Raw genomic sequence first — 22,215 nt, 5'->3', positions numbered from 1 at the left:
CTTGCTCCCAGCAGCAGCTCACCTGGTTCCGTGACATCTGGACCTTGTTCAGTTCCCCTGACAAATGCCGCTGGCCAGCCTTTAACTTTTCAATCTCCTCGAGATGCTCGGAAACCACCAGGGTCTAGGAGAAAGCATTGTAAGGGACAAGTCACTGGTGAGTGTGTTTTGGAAATATGACTTGAGAACCACAGTGGTCTGCACAGACCTGTGTCTCCTGGAACTTCTTCAGGTTCTCTGCTATGCGGGAATTTTCTGCCTTTATCCCACCAATCTCCTCACTAAGAACCTGTGAAGCAATTCAAGAATCAGGGATGTCAGAGGTGATGGCCAGGGCAGCAACACCCCAAAGAGCCCCACCCTGCCACGGGCAGCCCATGGCTCAGCCAGGTGAGCAGGGAGAGTCCCAGTGCCACCTGCCCCAGCCGGGCTCAGTGCCAGAGCACTGAAGCCCATCCAGACAGCAAAGAGCCCCTGCCAGCGGCTCTGCCAGGGCAGTGAGGGCAGAGCCAAGCACGGCTGTGTGAGGAAGCAGAGAGGGGCTGTCTGCTGGGGGAGTGCCCAGGGGCGGGGAAGAGCCTCTACCTTGGACGTGTGTTTCTTATACTCTTTCATCTCCTTCTTAAATTCTTTCACTTCAGCAGCCACATCAGCAAGTGAGGGGCCACTCAGCTGGCCTGGCCACGGCTCCTGGCTGGTCAGGTACTGCACGTCCAGGTGCTCCAGCACAGCCTGCAGCAGTTTTCTCATGGCTGCAAACTGAATGGCCCCCTTCTGGGGTGTCCCAATGGCGAGATCCAGCATCTGGGAGAGGCTGAGTGTGTCCAGGGATGTTGCCATGACTGCACACACTCTGTCCCTGATTTGTCAGACGCCTTCCTGCCCAGTTGGGTCTGTCAGGGATGAGCAAAATTGGTGACAAATGGGTTAAACAAAAGGCGTGATAGAAGAAATGAGCAAACGTGATAAGGAAAAGGATGAGTAGCCAGCAGGCTCCGTCCTCCTTCCTTGTCCCTTGCAGGACTGGAACCAGGGTGCTGGTGGCCCTCCTCATCACAACACCCGTTGCCAGGCAACGCACCACTCCACTCCTGGTAACCAGTGGGTTCCAGACTCATGAAGTCATAGATTAATGGAGCCTTGGAATGGCTGGGGCTGGAAGGGACCTAAAAGATCATCTCGTTTCAGGCCCGGTCAGGGACAGGTCAAGGAACATTTTCCGCTAGACCAGGTTGCTGCAAGTGCCACCTAACCTGGTCTTGGACATTTCCAGGAATGGTGCAGACTGTGGCAAGGCATCACCACGCTCACAGGGAAGAATTTCTTCCCAATATCCCACCGATCTCTCCCCTCTCTCAGTGTGAAGCTGTTCCCATGTCAGGCCCTTGTGCAAAGTCCACCTCCAGCCCTTTTGTAGTCCTTTTATTTGCCAAAACATGCTCCAAGGTCTGCCAGGAGGGTACAGCCTCATTGTCTTTCTTTTTTATCCGTTGAAGATGTGTGTTACACCTAAGCCAGTTGCTTCACTGCTGCAAACCCAGGGCCAGGTTTGGAGCATCCATTGGGATCAGCCTTTGCCGGGGAAGCAGTGGGGTGCTGTTCTTCATGCTGGGGGTGCAGGAGGAGCCCCGTGAGCCCCTGGCTGAGCTGTAGGGTTGTTGGGGCACAGACTCCTTTCTCCTCAGGAGTTCAGGGCAGAGAGTCTCTGTGGGTGAAGCCTTTGTACCATTTCCTCCAAGTCAGGTTTTATGTCAGCTTGACAGTCCATAAAGAAGACAATGAAATCATTTCTCCTGCCAATGTCCCCAAGATTGTGTGGGAAGACAAGCCAAGTTCTTCCCTTGAACACCTGCCATCCACCCCCACCTGCCCCTTTCCAAAACACGCTCCGTTCACCCCTTCTCCTTCCTGCTTCAAAACTCTACAGCAGCAACCTTTGGGTGAGGGGATACAGAGCTGACTTATGAGCCAGCAGAGGAAATAAACCATTGAGGACTCTCAAATCGGCTTTCAAGCATTGGGAAACCTGACAACATGGAAAGGGAATATATTTCCTGCACCCTGACCTTGTCAGCCACCTTCTGCTGTTTCTTTGTCCGACATGTGAACATGGGAGACGCCTGCAAATCCTCTCTGGCACATCTTCTTAGCTTTAAGGTCTCTAATCACTATTGCCTCCGTTTGTTTTTTTCACCCTTCATGATTTTTTCTTGTCCCTAATTTCTTGAGCTGTTTATTGCATACAGTATGAGAAAGAAAACCAGTATCAAAGGCACTGTCTGCAGTAGTGACCAAGTGAAGTTAATCTCCAGGGACATGACAAGGCTTGTAATAAGCAGCACATCTAGGGAAAAATAGAGCAAAGTAAGTTCATTTCAGTGCTGTGTTGTTTATTGCTCAAATATGTCTTGTAAGAGACATAGGAAGATGAAATAAGAGCAGTGAAGAACAACAAGAACAAGAAGTGAACAATGAATGATGAACATGAAATAAGAACAATGAATAAAGAACAATGAAATAGGAATAGGAAGTTAGAATAAAAAAGAAGAACCAATAATTTAGAACATTAATACAGAACATAAATTAAGAATGGAGAACATGAATTAAGCTGGCTTGTCTGCCTTCTTCACTTTTTTCTTTGGAGGCTCCATTCCAGCTGGAGACCTTGGCTGTGGATGTTGTCTTCTGTATGGGTGAAAGAAGGACAGGATGGAGTTAATTCAGAGAACCCACTCAGCCTGCCCAGCACAGAGGGCACTACAAATCCCTCCGTGTGACCAGCCAGGGCAGAGCTCTGCGCTCCAGAGGGCATTTCCACAGGGAGCAGTGGGTGAGTACAGGGCAGGGAGCGGGCGCTCCTTGCCAGCAACGGGGAGAGCAAAGGGGGAGCAGCTCGGCAAGAGGGAGAGGCTCCATGCTCTGGTTCTTGCACGCTGATGGGGAGCAGTGGCACCGGTGCCCTTCAGGGGCACTTGCCACCTCTGAGCACCAGCTGCTCATGCCCTGTCGTCTGGCTCAGCCCAGCCAGGCCCCTGCCCCAGGGACCAGGAGTGAAACTTGGCTCACGCAGTCGTTGGCTGCTTTGCCCTGCCCAAAACTACCCCGTGTTTGACTTGTCCACAGCAGATCCAGGGGGAAAGGGCAGGTTGTCGACCCCTCTGGCAAGCAGGGAGCAGGCTGATGCTGCCCAGCATGCTCGGTGCCCTCCTGCAGCTCACAGGCTGCTGTTAACTGCGGTGCTGGTGCCACGGGAGGGATGGTCACATTTCTTCTTTTCTTCTTGTCCCTTTCTACCAGCTCAGTGTCTTCTGCTCCTTGCTTTCCTGCTCATTTTGGCTTCACCAGGCCGTTTTGTGCACACACAAAGCCTAAACATCTTCAAGAAATCTCCCTCTAGTGCTTCAGAGAGTGTTCTGAAGGAAAATGGTAGTAGGATCCCAGGACATCAGGTGTTATGTGCACATGTACAGTACCCAGCCAGCTCTGGGCAGGGCAGCAGCATGCACTGTCCCTCGCCCTGGCCCTGCTCCAGGATGGACAATGGTGGAGGTCACCTGTCACCGAAATTCAGGAATAAAAATTAACAAAGATGCAGTATTCAGAATCAGGCATTTCTTTATTGCGAAGCCCAACTACAGCTGTGGATGCAGAGGTGAGAGCTCCACCAAAGTGCAGGCATGGTTCCAGATGGTGTAAGTATTTATTACCCACGGCATTTATTTATTTATTTCTTTATTACCTATAAGCATTTATGACACGTTCTACTTTAGGTGTCCACAGAGCCCCATCAATACCTTGGGCCGCCTTGATTTGTTACTGCGCTCTCAAGGTACCACTGACTGCCACATTAACTGCCATGAACTGGCCGAAGGTTTTATTGCTGCACGCCATGGTGAGTGAGAAGCATGCCTGCAGTGTCCTTTCTCCCGTCAGAGCACAGACATTCCTGGGTGCTGGGCTCCGTGCCAGCCCCGGCACACGGCGCTGCTCTGCGGCAATGGGGACACGGGGAAGCGCTGCCCGCCGTGCGTCCCCCGTGTGTCCCCCCATGTCCCCCTGTGCTCCCCCGCCTAGGGAGCTGCTCTTGCCCGGCACGGCCGGGCCCAGCCGCCGGGTCTCGCCGGCACTGGGCAGGATCCGGCGCAGGCTGCGGGACACGGCGGGGCTGCCCGGCTGGAAAGGAAAGCAGCTCCGGCTGCTGACAGGAGCTGTGGGCAAGGGGCTGCCGCAGTGCGGGAGGAAAGCCGCTGGGCCAGCCCCTGACGTTGCCCCTCAGAAAGGAGGAGGAGGAGGAGGAAGCTGCCACACGAGCTCGGGATGTGCCAGTGCAGAGATGAGGGGACGAGTGCGCACTTGGGGGCCGGGGCCAGCCCTCGGGCACGGCTCCAGGCGGCTCCTGAGTCGGCGTCAGGGCTGCCTGTAAGGATTTCAGGCGGCAGCCGAGAGCAGCAGCGCCAGCAGTGCCCGCCGGGCCCCATGGCCATCTGCCCGTGGCTTGCCAGCCCCTCAGGGCCGCGGGCTCTGCAGCGCTGCTCCTGCTGCCGCAGCGGGCCCGGAGCCTCGGAGCTGCCCCGCAGCCGCCACGGGAGCAGCAGCAGCCTCAGGGCTGGCCCGGGCTCGACCTGCTCAGCCCGGAGGCAGAGCCACAGCAGGGGCAAGGAGCTGACGGAGCCCCAGGGAGAGCGGGGAGGAGAGAGGCTGGTGAGACAAGGCCCGGCCTGGAATTTTAAGGGTTTTTATTAACTAAATAACTGAACGCTAATTATTAACTAACTTAATAAAACTAAAAAGTCATCATTCTGATGACTGCTGTCTCCGGCGTTTCTTGCTTCTGACCAGATGTGGGAGATCGAGCACTGGGTGCTGAGTCCTGTCCATCGGGCTGGGGGCTGTTGATGTCCGGTGTGGCTGGAGAGGCTGGTCGAGTCCTTTCCAGCTGGCTCCTGGAACAGGAACATGGAGGCTCTCGAGAATAAGTTGAGGCGTGAAAACGCCGCTGGGATTAAGAAGTGAGTGTGATGGAGACACTGATGGCTTTTTGGGGACAGCGATGATCCCATTCCCTCCAGCTCTCCCACACACTGCCCCTCTGGTCCCCTGCCACGGCACCAATTCCACTGCTAAATGAACCTCAGGGAAGCTGATGAAGCAGCTGCACCTTCTCCTTCCACCAGCAGCAGGTTGCACACAGGCAAGGAAGAACAAGGAGAGGGCACCTGCAGGACAGAGCCCTCCCAAAGCAAAATGGGGCCGTGGGTGCAAAGGCTCCCAGAAGCCAGGCTGGGAGAGGGCAACTGCTCCTCCCAGGCAGGGCTGTGACACGCCGTGTCCCAGAGCTGGATCATGCCCTGCCCTCCTGCCATGCACACAGGGGACTTTGGTGCCCGAGAGGGGCTGCAAGCGCTGCAGGGGCTGCTTGGGATGGTGACATGGGTGCCTGTGGCCTTCCCCTGGCCTCAGCCAGCACCTTGGGGATGGGGAGAAACAGGCTCAAGACCCCACGGTTCAGCCTGCAAACACCGTGACCCTGTGCCGTGAGCTGCCCAGCGCCTGGCTGCTGCCCGCCAGCTGCTGCCTGTGTGCTGCAGGGCTGTGGCCCCAGGAGCTCAGCCAGCCCTCTTCCCTCACCCTCCTCAGGCAGCTGCCAGTGCCTTTCACGTGCCTGTCCTGTGACCGCATGCTCACCGTGCAGGTTCCTGGACAGTGAGTAGCACCAGGGCATGGGGGCAGCGGGGCTGGCATGGGGGAGATGGGTGCCAGCAGTGACCCTGCTGGGCACAAGGGTGCCACTGTCTGCTGGGGAGGGGCTGATGTGGGGAGCCCCCTCTGCAGCCCTGCCCATCAGCAGGGGCTGTGGGCACTCATCCCAAGGGCTACAGGCAGCGGGATGCCATGGGGTACAATCCCATGGGTTTGTGGGGGCCTCCTCTAACAGGAACAGGTTGTTGGTCCCCTGTCACACCCCTGTGACTCCTGCCCTCCCCAGGTCCTCCGAGACTCTCCCATATTTGCAGCCAATGACCCCCAGCAAGCAACCACAGAACAGCCAAAGGTAAGGGCCCTGAGGACACATCCCTGGCTCCTGGGGTGCAGCGTAGCCCTGCCACAGCAAGGAGGGCTCTGCACCTGGGCTGGGGCAGAGGAGCCTGGCGGGGCTGGGCAGAGCTGGGGAGCAGAAGGCAGCTGTGGAGGGCCAGTGCTTGCCCCACGTCTGGGGGGTTTTGCATTCCTTGCCCTGCCCTGCCCTGTCTCACCCACATCTCTGTCCCAAGGTTGCTGAAAGCACATCTGATGAGCTGTGTCTGTTTTCAATTTGAGCTCAAGCTTGGTGGGGAGTTGTGTGCTTCCTGTGAAAGGAGTTCCCAAAACCAAGCCCTGCAGCTGGGACAGGCCAGCTCCTGCCAGCTGGTGTCCTGTGCACAGGGACCTGCCATGGCCATGGCCAGCACACCTGGCTGTGGGGACAGAGCCAGCAGATCCGGCCGGGTGGATGGGCTTGGGGCTCCTGCAGCTGGTGGACAGGAGCTGGCAGGGACATGTCCCTGCAGGCAGCACTGCCCGTCCCCTCCCTGGCACAGCAGGGTGGTGCCCAGGGTGCCACAGGGCTGGGCACTGAGGATCCTCTGCCCCATCCCACAGGAGGCAGTTGGTCAATGGCAGGGTCCCCCGTGTGCCGCAGAGCTCTGGGGACCATCAGAGCCGCAGCTCCACCATGCAGAACATCAAGGCTTCTCCATATACAAGTGCAGAGCTGCAGCGTTTCCTGGTACTCCACAACAAGGTAGGCATGATGAAGGTGGGGACACAGAATGGCGACTGAGGCTTGATGGCATTGCTGACTATCCAGCGGCAATCTGTGCCTTCAGTTCCCAGGGAGACCTGGGTTGGGAGGTTCATTGGGGGATGCTGGATTGGGCCCTGCATTGCAGCCAGCTGCCCTCTCCTCCTCAGCCCAGTGTGACCCTGCTGCAGCCCAGTGACGGACACATCTCCAGGAGCCGTAATGACCAGCATCGTATGGCAATCAGGACAGAGGACGCATCAGGTATGGCCCCGTTAGGGCATGGGGGATAATGAACAGGGGGCTGATTATCTGCTGGGTACGGGCTGTAGAATGAATAAGGCTCTGTGTGCAGATCTGGCTAATGTGGCATGGGTATTTTGCGTCTGGGGTAAGAAGGAAGGGGCAGAATGGATTGGGAGGACTGGTACATGGGGTAACTGAGCTTGGAGCTGGAGTGAGGTGGGAAAATGGCCATGGCCAGTGTGGGACAAGTGCTTGAGTTCTGGTGGGTGGGGCCAGCACCTGTGGCAGCTCACCCTCACTTCACCCCCAGGCCCTGCCGCCTCACGAGAGCACCAGCCACGAACAGCTCCCCGACAGGTCTCACGGGCCCCAGGGCTCGACCAGCCTCTCCAGTCCTGCCGGACATCAACAGCCCCCAGCCACATGGACAGGACTCATCACCCAGTCCTCGACCTGGGACATCTTGTCCGAAGCGAGAAACGCCTGTAACAACAGTCATCAGAAAGATGATATTTTAGTTGTATTAAATTAGTATATAATTAGTTAAGTAGCGTTAAGTTATCTTGTTAATAAAAACCTTTAAAATTACAGGCCGGGCCTTGTCTCACCAGCCTCTCTCTTCCCCGCTCTCCCTGGTGCCCCTTCAGCTCCTTGCCCCTGCTGTGGCTCTGCCTCCGGGCCAGCCCTGCTGCTGCTGCTGGTCAGGGCAGAGAGTCTCCATGGGTGAAGCCCAACAGCAGTTAGAATGCAAAGTAATGAAGAGAATGATGGCATTGAGAATGGATGACCATTGATTCCTTTGTTTGCAAAAAACAGATAACTAAGTCAAAATTTTTTCTGTGTGTGTGGCTCGAACTATCCGCTCCACTCGTCCTGAGAAGAATAAAGTAACGCCCAACTTGCCAAAACTAAAAGGATAGTCTTTGAGGATTTCATTTATCCTGGTTTTGGTGACAGTTGCTAATGGCCCAGGTGGAACTTTCCTCCTTCTTTTGCTCCATGGATTCATGGGATCGAGAGGACTCCGGTGCACTCCAAAGATTTTTCCGGAAGATCCTCTGATGCCCTAATCCAGTGGGTTCAAGGCAAAGAGCCCTGGGATTTTAGGAAGGTCGTTCAGACACACTGTTAACTCCAGGTGGAGGAATTGTGGTAATGGCAAAAGTGGGGGAAGAGGCTGAGAGAGGGCATGCTCAGAATGTTCAGCAGGGAAGGCTGGACAAGTATTTCCCGCCTGCACATCCCTGGTGGGAGGAGGGGGAAAACACTGTCACTGTGTTGGTGTGCACCAATGGAATTCCAGGGAAATCAAGACACTGGAACCAGTAAGGATTCGGTTGGAGCCTGATGGAAGACTGGTCAGGCAGAACAATTATTCTTTGAAGTTAGAAGGTAGAAGAGGGTTAGAAGAATGAATTGCTAAATTTTGGAAGATGGGTCACTAAGGGAATGTGAGTCACAATATAGGACTCCTCTCCTGCCAGTAAAGGAAGCACACACTAAGGAACACAGGCCAGTACAAGATGTCAGAGCTGTCAAGGAAATAGTGTGAGACTGGTGTGAGACCCAGTGGTAGCAAGTCCTTATACACTCTTCACCTCAGTTAAGGAAACTGATGAGTCCACTGTTGTGGATGTTAAGGATGATTCTTTCTGCATTGCCCTTGAAACTGAAAGTCAACTCGAATGGAAAGTTCCTTGACGGGCCATGAAAACCAATTGAGGTGCACTGTTCTTCCTCCAGGGTTCAAAAATCACCCCACATTATTTGAGAAATGTCTCAATTTGAGACAAGTTAGGAGGAAACATCTCCTCTAAAGAAAACAGGTTTCAGCACGCCCTCCCTCCCACAGCAAGGAATTTTTTTGGAGGAAAGTGAAAAAAGCTGTTTATTTAACACACAGAGTGGAGGCAGGCATGGGAAAAAGAATGAATAACGTTAGATATTCAAGCCTTCTCATTGTGGGGTAGGCTGGTGGATTCAGAGCTCTTTCTGTAGGCGTGGCTCGGCTCCTCCCGAGTCCAGAGCCGAGATGTGCATCCCAGGGCCTCCCCTGCGGGCCAAGGCACAGGGCTGCCGGCGATGTTCTGGTGCTTCAGACCAGGGAAAAGCAAAAACCGTTCCAGGAGAAGAAGCCACAGTCCTGGAAAGACTTCTGCCATTGTCAAAGAAACGAGAAGCCAGCTGAAAGCCGAGATGTACTCCCTCTGTCTGTGCTGCACAACACAGCTGAGGGAGCCTGGGGCAGGATGTTGGAAAACCACACCAAAAGAATTTCACTGGCTTTGCACCCCTCTCTCAGACCCAGCTTAAAGTTACAGGACCCATGTCTGGGCATAAAGCAGACAATAGGAGACACAGTATCATGCTGTCACCCTGTCATGGTTTGACTCTGCCACAGTGCCAGTGCCTCCATGAATATACACTTTCTCTGGTGGCTTCTGTGAGATGTGATCAGGAACAGAGCAAAGCAGGCTCCAACTCAGGAATAAAGGAAACAAAATTTATTAATTACATCATCTAAAAAGGAACAAACACAAAACTAAGAATGAAAACCCTCCAAATACATTCCTCCTCCTCCCCTCCATTTTCTCCACAGAATGAAATAACACCATAGATTTCCAGGCCATCACCATCTCTCACATAATCAGTCCATCATCACCCCTCAAATAATCAACCCTCAAATCCATCAGGGAGAGAGGAGTCCCCCCTTGCACCATAGGCTTCCCCCAGAAACACAATTGAAACCTCTTGTGTTTCCGTGTCACTCGTGGCACCACCCAGAGAACATCGGCCCTCGTGACTTCTTCCCTCCATGTCCAGTGCTCTCACCACTGCACATGGGCCAGGACTGCTTTTAGGGTTCCCCGTTTAAGGATGCTCCACTCAGTTCCAAAAGCAGCAGTCTCTCAAATTCAGGACACCAGCCCCCCCCAAATTTAAACCCCTGGGGCCGAGCGGCCTCATGAACAGAGATCTTCCCCTCCTGGAGACAGAGGGCATCCCACACCCTCCTCAGCCGTCTCTGTTCACGCCACTGCTTCACTCTTGACTCCAACGCATTGCCTCCCCCTAAATACAGTCTCTGAGTCACAGGAAGAACATGGGTCTGTCCATGGCCATACAAGAAAGAGTCCAGCTCAAGGCCAATCCATCATCTCTGCCCACCTAGGATTCTTCTCACCTCTTCTGACATCTCTCACATGCACCAACTTTCCTCATACTTGCCCATTTCTTCATACTTCATCTTTCTCTCCTCATTCTGATTTAGGAGGATCAGTATTTGTAAGGTGTCCCTTATTTTACAAAGGGGTTAAAATCTGGGCCTCTGCCTGCCCAGAACTCCCACAGCTGCCGGGCACCTTCTCTCGCCACATCCCCCACTTCTGGCCGGCCGTGCTGCCAGTCCATGATACCGAATTCCAAGGCAGCACAGGCACTGGCTCGCTCTCTCTCTGTCTCCCGTGGGGTAGGAGGGGGGCCCGATGCTTCTCAGTCTCCTCCACCCTTCCATCTTGCAAGGCCTTCACTCCCCTCCTCTGCCCGAGGCTCCGGCCTACCTCACCCGGCCGCATGGCTTCCCTCCCCCAGCCAGCCCCGGCTGGGCAGGGGAGCTCTGAGCTCCTTTACAGACTGAAACTAAGAGAGAGTTCTCCTGGCAGTTCTTGCTTTTAACCCCCTGTGTTCTCAGAGGTAGTCCATACCTTCGGTGGCCAAACCAGGTGCCAATATTCAAATCCAAGCACTGATTGGTTTGACCACAACCTCCTAAAAAACTCACTTCCGTCTTAACCCACGACACACCCCAAGACAAAAACCAATTGACAAAAGAATTGGAGGTACGGTGTTGCGCTTTGAATTTATCTTATTGATTCCTTTTTAAGTGCGTCGTTCTGTCCTCGTGCCCTCATGTTCTCCCTGAGATGGTTTACTCCTGGGTTTTACCCTCCCTCAAAGCTGTCCCTCCTGTCATTCTCCACCCCTTGTTCCAGCTCTTTCCCTGCCTGTCAAGGCAACCGAGCCCCTTCTTCCTGAACCTTCTCTGCCCCTTAACTCTCGGGCCAATCCCTGTTCGCAACATCCCTTTGGAATCCCCCTACTCCTGGAAGCCCCATTGGCGCATGTGAGCCATCCTCTGCACCCTCCTACCCCAACTGGCCCCAGATGCTTGATGTAATCCCCTCACTCCTCCCCTGAGGATTCCCTATTTGTTTGCTGTTTGTATCCACCCCCTGATTTGTATCTGTACAAAGCCCCTTGCACAGGAGTGCCTGGGGCTCTTTGTGTGAGCTCCTTTCACCTGGAATAAGCTGTTCCTTGTGGAACATCTAGACAGACAGCTTTCTCCTCTGCCTGGTTCCTGATGTGGCTTCTATCTGGCATCTTAGAGCAAGTGGCTGTAAAGGTTCTGTCTCTGGTAAATCCCCATACCCAGGCAGTTCCCTATTGCTGGTGGGGTGCTGGAGTTCTAAGAGCTGGCCAGGGCTCTGGAAGTCACTTCAGAATGGGAAAAGGAGAATGAAGATACCCCTTTGATGCAGTATGCAGGTGATACTTTAATTGCTAATGGAACTCAAGCTGGATGCATTGAAATGACTCTTAAGTTTCCTGAACATTCTGAGACTAGCCAGTTACAGGGTATCCAAGAAGAAGGCCCAAAGTGTCAAAGAAGTGCCCTAATGCCAAATCTACCTGAGGCTCATTTCCCAGGGACAGCAAAGCCTTGCAACCAAAAGGGTGGAGGGGATTTGTGAAACTCCAGAGCCAAGGTCTGTTTGCAAGTTAGGAATATTTCTAGGAATGGGTGGTTGGTGTGGGCTCAGGATTTTTAATTCTGGCCTATGGGTAAGACCTTTATATGAGACCCTGAGAATCGCCCAAGGAGGTGCTACACCAAGGAGGTGCTACAGTGGACCCCAGAATGCCAGAGGCTTTCAGAGACCCCAAGAGAGCTCTAATGCCAGCCCAGCACAGGCATTACCTGACTTGAGCAAGCCTCTTGAGCAGATTGTTCATGAGCACTGACGTGTTGCACTACGGGTGTTAGCTCAGAGGTTATGCACATGGAAAAGGGCCATAAGATATTTTTCCAAACAAGTGGACAGTGTAAGTTAAGGGATGTCCCTTAACTGCCTTTGACTTGGAGCAGGAGCTGCGCTTTAATCCAAGAAGCCCCGAATGGACCATGGGCCAGATAACGACTGCTCATGTTCCCCCCTTGGTCCTCTCTGTTCTAGAACACAAAGGAGGCCACTGGTGACCCCCAAGTCGAATGCTGAAGTATCAAGTTGTCTTGTTGGAGCAGGATGATGGGGAACTGCAAACAACTCCTTTGCCTTGCACCCAGCCACGTTCCTGGAATCTGTACCAGAAAGTCAAGAAGCCTCACAACATGCCTGTGTTCCAACGACTGAGCAGCTTCACTCCAGCAGAGGAGTTCCTCTGGTAGAAGATCCGGCCTGGGAATTGTCCACAGGTGGGAGCAGCTTTGTGAGCAAAGGAAAGCAGAAGTTTGGCTGTGCAGTAGGGCCCAATCCAAGCCGTCCCATTACCTCTTACCACCTCTGCACACAAGGCTGAGCTGCTCAGTCTATGGCAGCCTGGAATTGTCTCAGGGGAAGAATGGGAACACATGGGCTAATGCTAACCGTGCCTTTGGAGCAGTACCTGCCCACGGAGCTCTCTGGAACAAAGGAGGGCTCCTTTCAGCACAAGGATCCTCTGTCAAAGGTGGAGACATTACCAGACAATTACTAGAAAGTGTTCAGGCACCAGCCCAAGAAGCTCTCATGCATTGTAAAGCTCATCCATTAAGAAATACATCAGTTAGTGTAGGAAACCGACTGGCAGATAAAGCTGCTGAAGGGCTGGCAGAGAAAAGCATCCCAATAGTTGCTGCAACAAAATGTGTGACCTTTCTAATGTAACCCCAGAATAACAAGCCCAAGATAAAATGCTGGCAAAATAGAATGGCCCTGGATCTAAAATAGTATAAGTTTTGCCAAAAAGTTTTACTAAGTAGTTTAATAGGAATTATTGCATTTTAGTGTCTTAAGTCTTTCTAAATATCCAATGACTTAAGAGGAAGTAGTCCTAAAAGAAATAAGGTCTCTTATAAAGGGGGGATGTGTTGGAAATGATATAACTTTCTAATTTGAGATTCCTATTATTTGTTTTCATTAAGTCTGTTAATAACGGTTTCACTTAATCATAAGCAGTGCAGTTTTCCACAGGAGCATGTAGCAAGACTTTATACAAACTGCTGTTAGTGGAACACTATTTGGGAAAATTACTGAACTTTTAAGTTTTGCTAGATAACCTTGACATGATTCAGTGAACAAAGATTGGGGTAGAGAAATGGGGCTAAGAACTGGACACCAGGAATGCAGAATTTGTAGAGTGTGAGGACAAGGTGTGGAAACCAGAGGTAAAGAAGAAATGAACAAGGAGAATTCTGCTCTTACTGTCGTGAAAACAATATCTGGAAAAAAACTATACATAATAAAAAGACTGAAAAGTGGACCAATTAACATTGTTATCACAACCAGAAAGAAATAAATGCTTTAATTTTCATATTAGGGATTTTTTTCATATTAGGGATTAGGCATTCTTTACTGCAAAGCCAGATGTATGGGGGACGGCTGCACAGAGAGTACATGCTGTGTACAGGAAAAGCCCCTGTTGAAATACTGTATTTGTCATCATATTCATAACTATTCTCAGAAGAAACACACATATGGCAATAATTTCCCCCAAGACATGAATATACATTCCTCCCCTCAGCACATGCACTCTTCTGCCCTGGGAGTCTCCATGGCAGTCTCGGGTGGTCGGTGAACCCACAGTCATACCTGACCACGTGGTGAAATGGTGCTTCTTTGCAAATGAGGAGAAAAGTTGGTATAGCTGGCCGGGTATTTAATTAGTGAAAGCTTAGATCGATGGGCTGTAGATTGACTCCCCTCCTTGGTAAAAGTTTATCCTGCTTTTGATGGTGTGGTTCCATGGACTTGGCAAAATGAGCATAGTGTGGAGCCTGCCAGGAGCAAGCAATTGTTCATCTGGCAGCAGCATGAGAATTGAGAAATCAATAACAAATGGATGATAGGAGATTAATGAATGAAGAGAAATATGTAATTCATAGGCAATGACCATTAATTTGTTTGCTGAAAATACATAGTGAAAAGTTTAGAGAGTGGGTGTGCATTCTGAGTGGAGCTACTCCCACGTACCCCAGTGCTGGGAATAAAGTAATGCCTGATAACTAATAGTAAAAATTGTGTAGGACACTTTGATTTATCCCAGTGTTTTCAGATGCAGTGGGGAAAGGCTCACCGTGTCTTTCAGGAAGGTTTTTATTTACCTAATAGAAGAAAAATGTTATTTCTCGGACAACAATTGTCCCAGAGTTTACTCTCTGCTGATGAGACGTCTCTGGTGGAGCACGGGGTTCCCAGTCCTGTCCAGCTACTTGAGGGCTGTCGAAGTCTCCCGGGGTTGGAGTGGCTGGAGGAGCCCTGGTGCCCTGGAGACGTGTCGGGGGGCCATGCCTGGCCGGTGATGCCGAGAGGTGGCAGGGCCTGGGGGAGAGGCAAGGCTGAGCCCCCAGGCCCCGGGGCTGCCCCGTCTGGGTCAGCTCAGCCAGCTCAGAACGGGGCAGCAGGAGGGTCACCTGCTTGGCCAGAGACCCGCAGGGAGCAGGTGCAGACCCAGCAGACAGCCAGTCTCTTGTCCCCCTGCTCCCCGTGCCCTGACAGGGCCACACCTGGCTCATCCAGTGTCCTGGTCACCACAGGAAGCTGGTCATTGCGGCCCCTCGGCATGTGTCCACCCCTGCCCAGCAGCTGGGCCACTCTGGGCTGGGAAGGAGAGAGCAGCTGGCTGAAAGGCAGGGTCCAGTCCAGCATTCCCTAGCAACCCTCCCAAAGCAGCTGTGCCCGAGGAAACTGAAGGCACAAATTCACCCAGGATCCTCAGCATTGCCCGGCCCGCCCCCAGTACACGTGCCATGTCCTCACCTGCATCATCCCTACCTTATTGGGGCGGGTCACGAGTCCCTGCAGAAATGCACTGGTACGGGGAGTGCTGAACAGCTGGCAGTTTGAAACTGCTGCTGTGATGGTCCCCAGAGCTCTGTGGCACATGGGAGCCACCGCCACGGACCACTGGCCTCCTGTGGGATGGGGCAGAGGATCCTCAGTGCCCAGCCCTGTGGCACCCTGGGCACCACCCTGCTGTGCCACGGAGGGGACTGGCAGTGCTGCCTGCAGGGGCATGTCCCTGCCAGCTCCTGTCCACCTGCTGCAGGAGCCCCAAGCCCATCCACCCGGCTGGATCTGCTGGCTCTGTCCCCACGGCCAGGTGTGCTGGCCATGGCCGTGGCAGGTCCCTGTGCACAGGACACCAGCTGGCAGGAGCTGGTCTGTCCCAGCTGCAGGGCTTGGTTTTGGGAACTCCTTTCACAGGAAGCACACAACTCCCCACCAAGCTTGAGCTCAAATTGAAAACAGACACAGCTCATCAGATGTGCTTTCAGCAACCTTGGGACAGAGATGTGGGTGAGACAGGGCAGGGCAAGGCAGGGAATGCAAAACCCCCCAGACGTGGGGCAAGCACTGGCCCTCCACAGCTGCCTTCTGCTCCCCAGCTCTGCCCAGCCCCGCCAGGCTCCTCTGCCCCAGCCCAGGTGCAGAGCCCTCCTTGCTGTGGCAGGGCTACGCTGCACCCCAGGAGCCAGGGATGTGTCCTCAGGTGTTGTATTGTGTTTATTGGGTATGGTTTTGTTGAGCTGTACATTTGGTTTGCCCCATGTACCCCTACAGTTACTATGGTTCTACCCTGATCCCCTCTCTCCTTTTGATGGCCCATTTGTCTAGTATCTCTCCTCCCCATATCCCCTGGCAACCTATGTATCCATCCCTTGTTCCCTCCCTGGTGCCCTGTCCGTCACTCGATGGCCCAGCCTTCCCATCTAGAATCTTCCACCCAGGGCATCAAGTGATTGGTTCAGGGACCAAGGCCCCTCCCTATGCTCTCTCCTATTGGTTTTCCCATTGTGTCTGTCACCCACACCTGACATCCCTCTGTTTCCCCATTGGTTGTTCACCCCTCTTTAAAAACTATTGGCAAGCCCCAGTTCGGGGTTTCAGTTGGTAGAATTCCCTGGTGACAATAAACCGGACTCAGCTACCTCTGAAGTCCGTCTCTTTACTCCTGCGGGTTGCAGCTCTCTTTCGCTACTGCGGGTCCTCATCATCCCAAGGCTGAAAGCCTTAGGCGGTCTCCAAACCCGACCCGGGAACAGGGGAGTGCCCCAGCGCTGCAGGCAGTACTGGCCGCAGCCTGCTGGGATTTGGCTTGAGGCCAGCCGCCGCTGCACTCAGGGCCCATACCTTTGGCTGTGCTGTGGCTCCTTGTTGGGGGGCATTGGCTGCAAATACGGCAGTGTCTCGGGGTACCTGGGGAGGGCAGGAGTCACAGGGGTGTGACAGGGGACCAAGAACCTGTTCCTGTTGGAGGCGGCACCCACAAACCCATGGGATTGTACCCCATGGCATCCCGCTGCCTGTAGCCCTTGGGATGAATGCCCACAGCCCCTGCTGATGGGCAGGGCTGCAGAGGGGGCTCCCCACATCGGCACCTCCCCAGGAGACACGGGCACCCCTGTGCCCAGCAGGGTCACTGCTGGCACCCATCTCCCCCATGCCAGCCCCGCTGCCCCCGTGCCCTGGTGCTACTCACTGGCCAGGAACCTGCACAGTGAGCATGCGGTCACAGGACAGGCACGTGAAAGGCACTGGCAGCTGCCTGAGGAGGGTGAGGGAAGAGGGCTGGCTGAGCTCCTGGGGCCACAGCCCTGCAGCACACAGGCAGCAGCTGGCGGGCAGCAGCCAGGCGCTGGGCAGCTCACGGCACAGGGTCACGGCGTTTGCAGGCTGAACCGTGGGCTCTTGAGCCTCTTTCTCCCCATCCCCAAGGTGCTGGCTGAGGCCAGGGGAAGGCCACAGGAACCCATGTCACCATCCCAAGCAGCCCCTGCAGCGCTTGCAGCCCCTCTCGGGCACCAAAGTCCCCTGTGTGCATGGCAGGAGGGCAGGGCATGATCCAGCTCTGGGACACGGCGTGTCACAGCCCTGCCTGGGAGGAGCAGTTGCCCTCTCCCAGCCTGGCTTCTGGGAGCCTTTGCACCCACAGCCCCATTTTGCTTTGGGAGGGCTCTGTCCTGCAGGTGCCCTCTCCTTGTTCTTCCTTGCCTGTGTGCAACCTGCTGCTGGTGGAAGGAGAAGGTGCAGCTGCTTCATCAGCTTCCCTGAGGTTCATTTAGCAGTGGAATTGGTGCCGTGGCAGGGGACCAGAGGGGCAGTGTGTGGGAGAGCTGGAGGGAATGGGATCATCGCTGTCCCCAAAAAGCCATCAGTGTCTCCATCACACTCACTTCTTAATCCCAGCGGCGTTTTCACGCCTCAACTTATTCTCGAGAGCCTCCATGTTCCTGTTCCAGGAGCCAGCTGGAAAGGACTCGACCAGCCTCTCCAGCCACACCGGACATCAACAGCCCCCAGCCCGATGGACAGGACTCAGCACCCAGTGCTCGATCTCCCACATCTGGTCAGAAGCAAGAAACGCCGGAGACAGCAGTCATCAGAATGATGACTTTTTAGTTTTATTAAGTTAGTTAATAATTAGCGTTCAGTTATTTAGTTAATAAAAACCCTTAAAATTCCAGGCCGGGCCTTGTCTCACCAGCCTCTCTCCTCCCCGCTCTCCCTGGGGCTCCGTCAGCTCCTTGCCCCTGCTGTGGCTCTGCCTCCGGGCTGAGCAGGTCGAGCCCGGGCCAGCCCTGAGGCTGCTGCTGCTCCCGTGGCGGCTGCGGGGCAGCTCCGAGGCTCCGGGCCCGCTGCGGCAGCAGGAGCAGCGCTGCAGAGCCCGCGGCCCTGAGGGGCTGGCAAGCCACGGGCAGATGGCCATGGGGCCCGGCGGGCACTGCTGGCGCTGCTGCTCTCGGCTGCCGCCTGAAATCCTTACAGGCAGCCCTGACGCCGACTCAGGAGCCGCCTGGAGCCGTGCCCGAGGGCTGGCCCCGGCCCCCAAGTGCGCACTCGTCCCCTCATCTCTGCACTGGCACATCCCGAGCTCGTGTGGCAGCTTCCTCCTCCTCCTCCTCCTTTCTGAGGGGCAACGTCAGGGGCTGGCCCAGCGGCTTTCCTCCCGCACTGCGGCAGCCCCTTGCCCACAGCTCCTGTCAGCAGCCGGAGCTGCTTTCCTTTCCAGCCGGGCAGCCCCGCCGTGTCCCGCAGCCTGCGCCGGATCCTGCCCAGTGCCGGCGAGACCCGGCGGCTGGGCCCGGCCGTGCCGGGCAAGAGCAGCTCCCTAGGCGGGGGAGCACAGGGGGACATGGGGGGACACACGGGGGACGCACGGCGGGCAGCGCTTCCCCGTGTCCCCATTGCCGCAGAGCAGCGCCGTGTGCCGGGGCTGGCACGGAGCCCAGCACCCAGGAATGTCTGTGCTCTGACGGGAGAAAGGACACTGCAGGCATGCTTCTCACTCACCATGGCGTGCAGCAATAAAACCTTCGGCCAGTTCATGGCAGTTAATGTGGCAGTCAGTGGTACCTTGAGAGCGCAGTAACAAATCAAGGCGGCCCAAGGTATTGATGGGGCTCTGTGGACACCTAAAGTAGAACGTGTCATAAATGCTTATAGGTAATAAAGAAATAAATAAATAAATGCCGTGGGTAATAAATACTTACACCATCTGGAACCATGCCTGCACTTTGGTGGAGCTCTCACCTCTGCATCCACAGCTGTAGTTGGGCTTCGCAATAAAGAAATGCCTGATTCTGAATACTGCATCTTTGTTAATTTTTATTCCTGAATTTCGGTGACAGGTGACCTCCACCATTGTCCATCCTGGAGCAGGGCCAGGGCGAGGGACAGTGCATGCTGCTGCCCTGCCCAGAGCTGGCTGGGTACTGTACATGTGCACATAACACCTGATGTCCTGGGATCCTACTACCATTTTCCTTCAGAACACTCTCTGAAGCACTAGAGGGAGATTTCTTGAAGATGTTTAGGCTTTGTGTGTGCACAAAACGGCCTGGTGAAGCCAAAATGAGCAGGAAAGCAAGGAGCAGAAGACACTGAGCTGGTAGAAAGGGACAAGAAGAAAAGAAGAAATGTGACCATCCCTCCTGTGGCACCAGCACCGCAGTTAACAGCAGCCTGTGAGCTGCAGGAGGGCACCGAGCATGCTGGGCAGCATCAGCCTGCTCCCTGCTTGCCAGAGGGGTCGACAACCTGCCCTTTCCCCCTGGATCTGCTGTGGACAAGTCAAACACGGGGTAGTTTTGGGCAGGGCAAAGCAGCCAACGACTGCGTGAGCCAAGTTTCACTCCTGGTCCCTGGGGCAGGGGCCTGGCTGGGCTGAGCCAGACGACAGGGCATGAGCAGCTGGTGCTCAGAGGTGGCAAGTGCCCCTGAAGGGCACCGGTGCCACTGCTCCCCATCAGCGTGCAAGAACCAGAGCATGGAGCCTCTCCCTCTTGCCGAGCTGCTCCCCCTTTGCTCTCCCCGTTGCTGGCAAGGAGCGCCCGCTCCCTGCCCTGTACTCACCCACTGCTCCCTGTGGAAATGCCCTCTGGAGCGCAGAGCTCTGCCCTGGCTGGTCACACGGAGGGATTTGTAGTGCCCTCTGTGCTGGGCAGGCTGAGTGGGTTCTCTGAATTAACTCCATCCTGTCCTTCTTTCACCCATACAGAAGACAACATCCACAGCCAAGGTCTCCAGCTGGAATGGAGCCTCCAAAGAAAAAAGTGAAGAAGGCAGACAAGCCAGCTTAATTCATGTTCTCCATTCTTAATTTATGTTCTGTATTAATGTTCTAAATTATTGGTTCTTCTTTTTTATTCTAACTTCCTATTCCTATTTCATTGTTCTTTATTCATTGTTCTTATTTCATGTTCATCATTCATTGTTCACTTCTTGTTCTTGTTGTTCTTCACTGCTCTTATTTCATCTTCCTATGTCTCTTACAAGACATACTTGAGCAATAAACAACACAGCACTGAAATGAACTTACTTTGCTCTATTTTTCCCTAGATGTGCTGCTTATTACAAGCCTTGTCATGTCCCTGGAGATTAACTTCACTTGGTCACTACTGCAGACAGTGCCTTTGATACTGGTTTTCTTTCTCATACTGTATGCAATAAACAGCTCAAGAAATTAGGGACAAGAAAAAATCATGAAGGGTGAAAAAAACAAACGGAGGCAATAGTGATTAGAGACCTTAAAGCTAAGAAGATGTGCCAGAGAGGATTTGCAGGCGTCTCCCATGTTCACATGTCGGACAAAGAAACAGCAGAAGGTGGCTGACAAGGTCAGGGTGCAGGAAATATATTCCCTTTCCATGTTGTCAGGTTTCCCAATGCTTGAAAGCCGATTTGAGAGTCCTCAATGGTTTATTTCCTCTGCTGGCTCATAAGTCAGCTCTGTATCCCCTCACCCAAAGGTTGCTGCTGTAGAGTTTTGAAGCAGGAAGGAGAAGGGGTGAACGGAGCGTGTTTTGGAAAGGGGCAGGTGGGGGTGGATGGCAGGTGTTCAAGGGAAGAACTTGGCTTGTCTTCCCACACAATCTTGGGGACATTGGCAGGAGAAATGATTTCATTGTCTTCTTTATGGACTGTCAAGCTGACATAAAACCTGACTTGGAGGAAATGGTACAAAGGCTTCACCCACAGAGACTCTCTGCCCTGAACTCCTGAGGAGAAAGGAGTCTGTGCCCCAACAACCCTACAGCTCAGCCAGGGGCTCACGGGGCTCCTCCTGCACCCCCAGCATGAAGAACAGCACCCCACTGCTTCCCCGGCAAAGGCTGATCCCAATGGATGCTCCAAACCTGGCCCTGGGTTTGCAGCAGTGAAGCAACTGGCTTAGGTGTAACACACATCTTCAACGGATAAAAAAGAAAGACAATGAGGCTGTACCCTCCTGGCAGACCTTGGAGCATGTTTTGGCAAATAAAAGGACTACAAAAGGGCTGGAGGTGGACTTTGCACAAGGGCCTGACATGGGAACAGCTTCACACTGAGAGAGGGGAGAGATCGGTGGGATATTGGGAAGAAATTCTTCCCTGTGAGCATGGTGATGCCTTGCCACAGTCTGCACCATTCCTGGAAATGTCCAAGACCAGGTTAGGTGGCACTTGCAGCAACCTGGTCTAGCGGAAAATGTTCCTTGACCTGTCCCTGACCGGGCCTGAAACGAGATGATCTTTTAGGTCCCTTCCAGCCCCAGCCATTCCAAGGCTCCATTAATCTATGACTTCATGAGTCTGGAACCCACTGGTTACCAGGAGTGGAGTGGTGCGTTGCCTGGCAACGGGTGTTGTGATGAGGAGGGCCACCAGCACCCTGGTTCCAGTACTGCAAGGGACAAGGTAGGAGGACGGAGCCTGCTGGCTACTCATCCTTTTCCTTATCACGTTTGCTCATTTCTTCTATCACGCCTTTTGTTTAACCCATTTGTCACCAATTTTGCTCATCCCTGACAGACCCAACTGGGCAGGAAGGCGTCTGACAAATCAGGGACAGAGTGTGTGCAGTCATGGCAACATCCCTGGACACACTCAGCCTCTCCCAGATGCTGGATCTCGCCATTGGGACACCCCAGAAGGGGGCCATTCAGTTTGCAGCCATGAGAAAACTGCTGCAGGCTGTGCTGGAGCACCTGGACGTGCAGTACCTGACCAGCCAGGAGCCGTGGCCAGGCCAGCTGAGTGGCCCCTCACTTGCTGATGTGGCTGCTGAAGTGAAAGAATTTAAGAAGGAGATGAAAGAGTATAAGAAACACACGTCCAAGGTAGAGGCTCTTCCCCGCCCCTGGGCACTCCCCCAGCAGACAGCCCCTCTCTGCTTCCTCACACAGCCGTGCTTGGCTCTGCCCTCACTGCCCTGGCAGAGCCGCTGGCAGGGGCTCTTTGCTGTCTGGATGGGCTTCAGTGCTCTGGCACTGAGCCCGGCTGGGGCAGGTGGCACTGGGACTCTCCCTGCTCACCTGGCTGAGCCATGGGCTGCCCGTGGCAGGGTGGGGCTCTTTGGGGTGTTGCTGCCCTGGCCATCACCTCTGACATCCCTGATTCTTGAATTGCTTCACAGGTTCTTAGTGAGGAGATTGGTGGGATAAAGGCA

At 54.1% G+C, this 22,215-nt stretch overlaps 1 protein-coding gene across 3 annotated transcripts in view; it reads right to left on the bottom strand.

Annotated features, from left to right (window-relative positions):
* LOC135283841 (glutamine-rich protein 2-like) overlaps nt 1-22,215 on the bottom strand; it is a 63,564-nt gene that overhangs the window by 3,364 nt on the left and 37,985 nt on the right. Inside the window, exons 1-3 of one of the 3 annotated variants that reach the window (XM_064394961.1) lie at nt 586-993; nt 209-289; nt 23-124 (exon numbers count right to left, since the gene is read on the bottom strand). In XM_064394961.1, coding sequence (XP_064251031.1) covers nt 23-124; nt 209-289; nt 586-840 — 438 coding nt within the window. In that variant the 5' untranslated portion in view covers nt 841-993. Of the gene's footprint in view, nt 1-22; nt 125-208; nt 290-585; nt 994-22,215 lie in introns of those variants that run through there. The other 2 variants (XM_064394963.1, XM_064394962.1) reach the window with 2 other exon arrangements.

The sequence above is a fragment of the Passer domesticus genome, chromosome 19, assembly GCF_036417665.1.
Source record: "Passer domesticus isolate bPasDom1 chromosome 19, bPasDom1.hap1, whole genome shotgun sequence".
In the NCBI taxonomy this organism is placed as follows: domain Eukaryota; kingdom Metazoa; phylum Chordata; class Aves; order Passeriformes; family Passeridae; genus Passer; species Passer domesticus.
This window is presented reverse-complemented; position numbering and strand designations above follow the sequence as displayed.